At 49.4% G+C, this 9542-nt stretch overlaps 1 protein-coding gene across 1 annotated transcript; it reads right to left on the bottom strand.

Moving 5' to 3' along the window:
• Positions 1-7401: 7401 nt before the first annotated feature.
• On the bottom strand, positions 7402-9538 carry BLOC1S3 (biogenesis of lysosomal organelles complex 1 subunit 3; the record flags this gene model as incomplete). Its single annotated transcript, XM_080643684.1, has 1 exon — positions 7402-9538. One exon carries the CDS (start codon positions 9536-9538, stop codon positions 8936-8938), a length of 603 nt encoding a protein of 200 aa, XP_080499810.1. The 3' UTR covers positions 7402-8935.
• Positions 9539-9542: the final 4 nt, after the last annotated feature.

A 9542-nucleotide genomic window follows, 5' to 3' on the forward strand; every position in this document is an offset into this window, starting at 1 on the left:
GCCTAACGCTTGATGTACTGCTTCGAGCTCTACGCGTTGTGCTGAAGTGTGGTTAGTCTGAAAAACAAAGGGTTGATTACTGATAACTAGGGCAGCTGTGCCATTATTAGAACTATTAGTAAACACTAGAACTGCATGAGGAATTGGTTGGGTCTTGACTACATTGGGGAAAATGAAGGAATGTTCTGTAAAAAATTGTATGAGTTTATTAGATGGGTAATGAGAGGCTACTGTACCGTGATAGCCTAGGAATGAAAGAGGCCATTTATTATCTATATGAAATAGCCATTGCCTTTGTTGAGCCTTATAGGGTGCTACGATGGTATGGGGCTCTTGACCAAAAAGTTCCAGAGATCTGAGACGTCCTGCAAAAATCAGATCTGCTACTGCTTCTGAGTAAGGACACACTACCTTTTTCGGGGAGGAGTGCGGACGAATCCACTCCAAAGGCCCCTGTTGCTATAAGAGGCCAGTGGGATATACTGGCGTAGCCAATACTAAATACAGCCATGGCTGTGAGTAATCAATATTTTGCACAAATTGTTTCTTTAAGGCAGCTTCTATGTGGCAGATAGCCTGGCGAGCTGCAGGAGTAAGCTGACCAGGGGAGAGCGGGTCACTATCCTCACGAAGAATAATACATAAAGGTTTAAGGTCATTAGTAGTTATGCCTAAAGTTGGCCTAATCTAGTTGACATCCCCTAAAAAATTTTTGAAAATGATTTAAAGTCTCTAGCTTGTCTATCCTGAGTTGAATCTTTTGAGGACGAATTTTTCTTCCTTCTATGATATGTCCAAGATATAGGTAAGGGTCTCATCTTTGAACTTTTTCAGGTGTAATAATTTAGATTTAGGAAGAGCCTGTTGTAAGTCATTATACACTTGTTCTAATTGACATTCCGTATAGTGAGCTAAAAGGATGTCGTCCAGATAGTGTATGATATAAGCCTGCGGATGTTTCTCTCGAACTCCGCGAATTGCCTGACTAACAAACTTTTGACACAGGGTAGGGCTATTAGCCATTCCCTGAGGCAATACCTTCTAATGATAGCGGCTTGGGTTCCTGACAATTAGTAGATGGGACACTGAATGCAAAGCGTTTGCAATCAGAGGGGTCTAGAGGAATAGTGAAAAAACAATCCTTTAAATCTAGTACTAATAGCTTCATCCCATTAGGGATTGCTACAGAGGAAGGGAGACCAGGCTGTAAAGGTCCCATAATCTCCATAGTCTTGTTTATCGCCCTTAAATCTTGTAAAAGGCGCCAGTTTCCTGATTTCTTTTTTATGATAAAAATAGGAGTATTCCAAGGACTGGCAGTCTCTTCTGTATGTCCTAGCCGGAGTTGCTCCTGTACCAACTCATGAGCAGCTTGTATCTTTTCTTTGGAAAGGGGCCACTGCTCTACCCATACAGGGTCATCTCACTTCCAAGATATCTTGTCAGCTGTGTGGATAACAGGAGAAACAATGACCCCACCTAAAAATTTCCCTGAGCTGGGGTGGTAACAAGGGCAACACCCAGGGCAGACAGAATGTCTCGTCCCCATAAATTCACAGGGATCCCTGGCAAGACATATGGCCGAAATAACCCAGAGTGACCTTCGTTGTCTTGCCACTTTAACATTTGTGAACTCTGTAAAGGAGAGTTGGTCTGAGCTATTCCTTGAAGTTGTGTTATAGCTTCTCTATCGGGCCACTGTTTAGGCCAGTGAGCTAAGCTTATGACAGAAATATCTGCTCCTGTACCTAAAATCCCTGTAAATCTTTTCCCTTGTATAAGTAAAGTTCTCTCAGGCCTTGCATGAGAAATAGCTTGTACCCAATATGCCTTGTCCGAGGAGCCAAAACCCCTGGCTCCCCGATACTCTGTGGGAAGTAAATTGCCTGTGGCAGGCAGTGGGAGCAAAATCAATGGAGCAATTTTTATATCTGATGTGATGGTGGTGATATTTCTGGGGGCAGAGGCCATAATTTTAATTTCCCCTTCATAATCCGCATCAATTACTCCTGGAAAAACCTGTAATCCTTTCATAGTTAAGCTGCTACTACCTCGTAGAAGGCCAAACATCCCTTTAGGAGTAGGTCCATACACCCCTGTAGGGACGGCCTGTGGTCCCAATTCTGGAGTTAACACATATCGCCCTGTGGATCCAAGGTCCAATCCGGCGCTTCCGGGGGTTGCTCGGAATAACTCTTGTATCCGTTCTGCTCCTTGGGGCAGGCTGGGTGTTGTGCAGCCAGGTGGCCTTAAGATGGCACAGGGACTGGAGGGTAAACTCCTGAATGAATTTTAAAAATTTTTCTACTTGCTTGTCATTAACCTTTGTTCCTTTACTGTTGAGCATAGACTTTAACATTTGCCCATAAAGGGCATTTTCCCTAGATTCTAACGGTCCCATGCTTTACTCCCAACTATCAAAAAATTGCTCCTCCCTTACCTTAACGCGTGCACTCTTTATCCGGAGGAGTGCCTCACCGTCTGCTTCCCAAGTCCTCAGGTCCCTGTTTGGGCGCCAATTGCCAGTGCAGCCTGACAGGTTGAACCGGGCTGAGGTAGGGAGGTGGGAATTGAGAAAAGAAAGAAAGACAGGAGAGCGGGATCGGGAGGACTACAGGTCATCGAGAGACTGCAGCAAGTTTATTAACTGCGTAATGCCTTTTATACACAAAACACTGAATAGGAGGTCTGTCAAGAGGAATGTATTCTTTGTTCCTCTTAATCTCTAAGGGGGAGACAGAGCAGAAGGACACATTCTCAGTACAGCAAATCTCAGTAAATAGTTACAGACTTCTTGGTAAGCTATGAAAGGCTGCTCTCATTCTACTGATAACTGCCATCCAAACAAGCCTGGGAAAACTGTGTGGGTAGGGGACCCAGACTTGCTAGTCCCTTCAGGTGCAAGGACCTTGTCAGCTTACACCTGGTCTCCAACACAGGGGGTTAGCCCATTGCTCCCCTGGTTGCAAGCTTCGTGGGGTTCCTTAGAATTTAGGAGATGCAGGCCTGTGGGGGAGAGAGGAGAAAGGGAAAGGCTCGGGGTTGAGAGCCTGTACTGGGACCTTTCTTTTGAGCGTTTTTTTTTTTTTTTTTACACATATATTTTATTGATTTTTTTACAGAGAGGAAGGGAGAGGGATAGAGTTAGAAACATCAATGAGAGAGAAACATCGATCAACTGCCTCCTGCACACACCACTGGGAATGTGCCCGCAACCAAGGTACATGTCCTTGACCCGAATGGAACCTGGGACCCTTGAGTCCGCAGGCCAACGCTCTAGCCACTGAGCCAAACCAGTTAGGGCCTTTCGAGTGTTTTTATTTTTATTTTATTTATTTATTTTTTTTAAATATATTTTATTGATATTTTACAGAGAGGGAGAGGGATAGAGAGCCAGAAACATCGATGAGAGAGAAACATTGATCAGCTGCCTCCTGCACACCCCCCACTGGGGATGTGCCCGCAACCAAGGTACATGCCCTTGACCGGAATCGAACCCGGGACCCTTCAGTCCGCAAGCCGACGCTCTATCCACTGAGCCAAACCGGTTTCGGCTCGAGTGTTTTTAAAGGCTAGGAGTTTAGGGGAGGTCTTAGGGGAAGATCTCCATAGAATATTCATCCGTTTGATGCTGATGCACCAAAATGGGGTTTATCCCCTTAACCTCATCTGTCCTGGAGTGTGGTTGGCACACATGGTCCTCTCTGGCCCTATTCTGTTCCCTGTCTCCGTGAGGAGGGTGACGGAAGCCGCTTACCGTCTGGCTGGGGAGAAGTGCAAACCAGTCCCTGGTTTAGGGAAGATAGCAGCTACCGGATGGCTGCAAACTGCTGTTCACCTGTCTGCTTCCTTATGCCGAGGCATTTTCCTCGTTCCTTACTCTCCGGCCTCCGCTTAAACAGACGTACAAAAATCCTCTACAGGTCTGGATGTTTCTTACGCCGACAACTGGGAATGTTAGAAAGAGGCAATCCAAAATAGTGCGGGGGGCTGGGCTTGCCTAGCTCTCAGTGTTATTGCAGAAACTGCTTCTCCAGGCTTGGGAAATGACTAGCAGGATACAGCAGGGCCCTATCCAGTTCGGCTCAGTAGATAGAGCACCGGCCTGTGGACTGAAGGGTCCTGGGTTTGATTCCAGTCAAGGGCATGTACCTTGGTTGCAGGTTGGACCCTGGTCCGGGCATGTGTGGGAGGCAGCCAAACAATGTCTCTCTCATATCAATCAATGTTTCTTTCTCTGTCTTTCCCCCTCCCTTCCACTCTCTCTAAAAATCATTGGAAAAATATCCTGGGATGAAGATTAACAACAACAAAAATAATAAAATATTCTAAATAAAATAAAAAGGGAAACAGGAGGAAAAAGGAATCAGTGGTCTCACCCGGCTGGCATGGCTCAGTGGTTGAGCATGGACTCATGAACCAGGATGTCACAGTTCGATTCCTGGTCAGAGCACATGCCCCCAAGGTTGCAGGTTCGATCCACAGTGTGTGTGCGTGGGGAGGGGGGGCGGAGTTGTAGGAGGAAGCCAATCAATGATTCTCTGCCATCATTGATATTTCTATCCCTCTTTCTCCCTTCCTCTCTCTGAAATCCGTAAAAGCATTCTTAAAAAATCAACAGTCCCCACCTTGCAAGTTGAGTCTTTAGAAAAACAGAAGCTGACTCTAAGCCCACCCTCCTTTCTCACCATGGCAACCACAGAGCAGAGGCCTTACCTGTTTGTCTCAAGACAGTGCAGATGCTGTCAGCAGCCCAGACATTGGGCAAACTTTGCTCTGCTCTTCAAAGGAAAGCTCAAATGACACTCTCCCTAGAGCCCAGAGGCCCCAGAGGGTCCTTTTTAAAATGTATTTTTACTGATTGATTTTAGAGAGAGGAAAGGGAATAGAGAGAAACACTGACTTGTTCCACTTATTTGAGCATTCATTGGTTGATTCTTATATGTGCCCTGACGGGGGATTGAACCCACAACCTTGGGCTATGGGGACAATGCTCTAACCCAGTGGTCGGCAAACTCATTAGTCAACAGAGTCAAATATCAACAGTACAACGATTGAAATTTCTTTGGAGAGCCAAATTTTTTAAACTTAAACTTCTTCTAACGCCACTTCTTCAAAATAGACTCGCCCAGGCCGTGGTATTTTGTGGAAGAGCCACACTCAAGGGGCCAAAGAGCCGCATGTGGCTCGAGAGCTGCAGTTTGCCGACCACTGCTCTAACCCAATTGAGCTACCCAGCCTGGGCCTCAGGGGGTTCTTTTTCCCCTTCTGAGGGGCAATTCCCCATTGAGGACTTCCATCCCCAGGCAGACCCCAGCTCTGGCCACTTAAAACAGAGGACCAGGAACTGGATTTCTCCCCTGACATTGGTGCAACTTTTGCTACAATCGGCCCAGAGGATTTGTCTCTACCCACGGCCTCTAATCCATTCAAGCTGTCGGGAATCTCTGGGCAACCTGTTTTATTGCCTCAACTCAGGCCACTCTGATAGCCTTAGCCCTCTTTCAACCCCCATGCCTTCCTAGTTCCGGATTCCTCACCTGCAAAACTTTCAGGCAGATTTTATATGGGAATTCAATGCCACCATTATTGCAGAAGACCAAAGAAAAACCAAGCGATGCTTTAAAGAAAAGGATGGACTCTGTTTAATACGCCGGCGGCCTCAGGGAATAACTTTCCAAATCTGAGTGAAGAAACATGCAGGGGGCTTTTCTTTGTATCTCCCTGTGGTCTTTGTCCCGCAAATATGGATTATGCTTCCGGTCCTTTTCACGGGCCTTGCAAGAAGGCCCCCAGGTGTTGGGGGTCTCCAGGCCATATCTGACGGTTTGGCCTGGTGCCAGCCTTAATAACCCTCCCTCCGGGGCAGTGCTCTGTTCACAGTTTTATGGCCTCTGCAACAGGTTCTACAAGACCAGTATCTGGGAAGGGGGTAGTGAGTTAATTATAGGTTATCAAGAATGTACACTGAGCTTGCTGGCATGGATTCCAATTGCTAGCCCCCAAATATCAGGGTTACATTGAAATTGGCCCTTTTTAGCCTTGTCACCATAATGTAATAAAAAACACCACCAAGATGTGTTTTATGTCCCTGCCCTCAGATCAAACCTCAAACTTCCTACTTTCTGGATATAAATTAATCTGAAGAGGACTGACTGAACCTTAAAATATGTTCTGATTAGTCTTTGGGGCTCATATGCAAATGGGGTTGCATTACTACTGAGTGCAGAACTTATACGCAGTGTCTGGAAAAGGAATAAACCCTTTCTCACCTGTAGCCCAATTCTAGTGCCTTTCTAATCTCATTCATCCTCTTGGTAACAAGGAATCAAACCTGTAAGACTCCTCAACAGCAAGCCGTTCTTACCTTTTCTTCCTCACCCTGCAGCACTTCAATCCTACTTGTAACAGAAGGGAAGTTTGATTCAGAAGAGAATCAAATCTGACTTGCACAATGTGTAAGCTCTTTTGTAATTCCTCGTCACCCTGCAGTGAGAGCTCATAGCAATTCCTGCTGACAGACTGGTTTACAGTAATTGCTTCTGCTCAGCTTTCTTTTCCATCCCGTTGCATCCTGACTTGCAACTTCTCTTTGCATTTATGTTCAGAGGGAGACAACATGGATTCCCATGCCTCAGCGACATTACTAGTCTCCCTCAATATGTCCCAAGTTCTTAAAGTGCAGACTTTGTAGCCTTTACCTTGTTCAGGGTATCCATGACCTCTTACTCAGTAACCGGATTAGGCAGGGTGACTTTATAGACTCCTCATTCCCCTTAAGGCACTAGCTGAACAGGCCGTAAAGCCTCTAGATCTAAACTCAGTGGGTGCAAACAACTGACACCTAGTTGGGGACATGAAATACCTCAGGGCACTCAAACATTCACCCCGAACATATTGAGTCAATTCTGTTGCTCCCTCTCCCACAAACAAAAGCGTTGGTGGTACAGTGGTGAGCACAGCTGCCATCCCGAAAGCAGCAATGTCAACACCCAGGGCGGCTGGCCACTGCCACCAGTGGGTTCCTGTTTTGCTGCCCTTGTAAACCTTTATGTGCCCTCTTCCCACATCCTACTCAGAGCCCATTTCCTGGCCCTTGGTCGCCACCTTCTGTTACTTAAATAGATCATGCTCCCTTCTGATTCAGGGATTCTGCAATACTGTTCTTCCTGCTGGAACGCTTGTCCACCCCACTCTTCCACCTATTTATAGCTTCAGGGTTCAACTCAGACTCACTCATTGCTTCCTCAGCAAAGCCATCTGACCTCCCCGTCTGTCTCCCCAAACAAGGTCAGCCAGATCTGTTACACCCTCAGAAAACTCCTGTACCTCTTTATGACACAAATCACAGTGCCAGAAAAGTTAAATCAAAACTGTAAATCATAATTATTAAAACTATCCGTCTATTTACGAGAATATTTTATTAATGTCCGTCTCTCCCAGTGGGCTGTGAGCTCAATGAGGGTCTGTACTGGCTGTTGCATCCCGTGCCCAGGACAGAACAGACACAGAACAGGTGACCACTAAATGCATGTTAACAAAATACAAATAAATGCAGAACCAGGCAAAAAACAAACTAGGGGCCCTCATTTTCAGATGCAGCTTCACCTTCAATAGGCCAGGCAGGCAGGATCTCTCTCGGGACCCCCATTCTCAGAGAAATTGCTAACCAACCCACCCCCAGCCTAAGTGGGGAGACAAGAGGAACTGACCATTTCAGTCAATGTTTTGCCTTTTAATGAATCTGCCAGAGTGCTCTCCCACACTTCACCATCCTGGGACTCGGATCTCAGCTTTAGGTTGGGATAAAAGACTGGGGAGGGGAATACATGTGAGTGGGGACTGAGGGACTAGGGCTGGGCCAGAAGAAGGAACAGAAATCCAAGTCCTCTTAGCATCCTGGGGTCAACAGTAAACTAACACCATGTGTGTGGTCCTTATCTGCAAAGTGGTATCATACTGCACCCAACTTCTGGGCAGTCTGTATTGGACCCGAGGTGCCTGAGGGGTGCCACTGTCTGCCAGGAGAGTCAGGAGGAAGCCCATTTTGTATCTCACACTCAGGCACAAAGTGCCACCTTGGCTTGGAGAGTGTGGGGGACCCACCTGCTTTTGGGTCTGGATGAGATGCCATCTTGAGCCTGGAGAGTGGGGAGGAGGGGGCCCCATCTTGAGCCTGATGACAAACCATAAGGTTTCCAGAGCCCAGGATCAGGCAGGTGGTATAAGCAGGATGGGAAACGCAAAAATGAAGCAAAACCAATCCAAAGGGTAAACTGGACCCAGGAGATGGATCAGGCCAAAGGGGAGAAGCTAAGCCCCAGGAGAAGCAGCCGGGAGATGGCAGAGCAAGGGCTAAAACTAGGAGAGGGAACCAGGGCCAGCGCAGGGGGACAAACTTCCAGAAGTGTAGCTAGGAGTGGAGGCAGAGCAAGGAGGGTGAAGGAAAGTGCCAGGAAGCTCGGAGTCTGCAGGATGCGCAACCCAGAGGAAGTGCGGTGTCTGTAGAGGGAGGAGATTGGCAGCCCCCATCAATAGATGCTGGCGCTCCTCTGGCAAGAAGCAGCATCAAGCTCCTGAGGGCAAAATCCAAACTTAGAAAGGCAGAGCGCAAGGAAAGGGTGGGCACAGTGAGCCCCCAAGATGGAGACAGATCCAGGAGCGGCCAGTTATCCAGGGGCTGGAGCCAAGCCTCAGATACAGGCTAGGCACCAGGGAGAAGGGCCAGGACCACCGGGAGGAACCAGATACAAGCGGTGGGATTGAGCACCATCACCCCCCCCGCCCCCCCCCACACACACAACGTTATCCAGGGGGTGGGGTCGGCCCTGAGGATGACAGCAAGATGGGAGGGGGGCTATATAGGGTATGAGCCAGGTCATAAGCCCCCCTTCATCCCCCAGGACGCAGAGGCAGGCGGGGAGTGGGCTCAAGGCTAGGCCCGCGGTCCTGGGTCTTGCTCGGGCTCGGTCCCGGGCACGCCGCGGATGTCAGGCAGCAGGCAGCAGGTGGCCACGATGTCCAGGCGCTCGGCCAGCGCGCAGAGGTCTCCCCGCGCCAGGCGCACGCTGTGGGCGGCCGCCAACCCTGCCGCCTGGGCGGCCGCCAGCCTACTAGCCAGGGCGGCCACGTCGCGGCCAGCGCGGCGGTACACGCCGCTCACAGCGGCCGCTACGTCGTGGTCCAGACGCGCCTGGCTCTCGGCCAGTCGGAGCTGCAGCAGCGAGCGCGCGGGGGCGGGCGCCGGGGCCTCCTCCGTACCCCAGGCCTCCCCGGCCGTCTCCCGCTGCACCACGAGCGGAGGCAGGTCCCTCGGCGCGGCCGTCGGTTCCGGCTCCGGGTCAGAGTCAGTCTCCGCGGCTTCCCCGGCCACCCGCAGCCCGGTGGGGCGGCCGCGCGTCGGGCCCCAGGGTCCGAGGTAGAGCTCCTCCTCCTCCGACGAGGACGCAGAGAGCTCCGAATCGGTCTCCGCCGCCTCTCCCCGCACCACCGTCTCGGGCCTTCGCGGCGGCCTCCGCCGAGGACCCTGAGACGCCATGGCG

This window comes from Plecotus auritus (assembly GCF_963455305.1).
Source record: "Plecotus auritus genome assembly, chromosome: 10".
NCBI lineage: Eukaryota > Metazoa > Chordata > Mammalia > Chiroptera > Vespertilionidae > Plecotus > Plecotus auritus.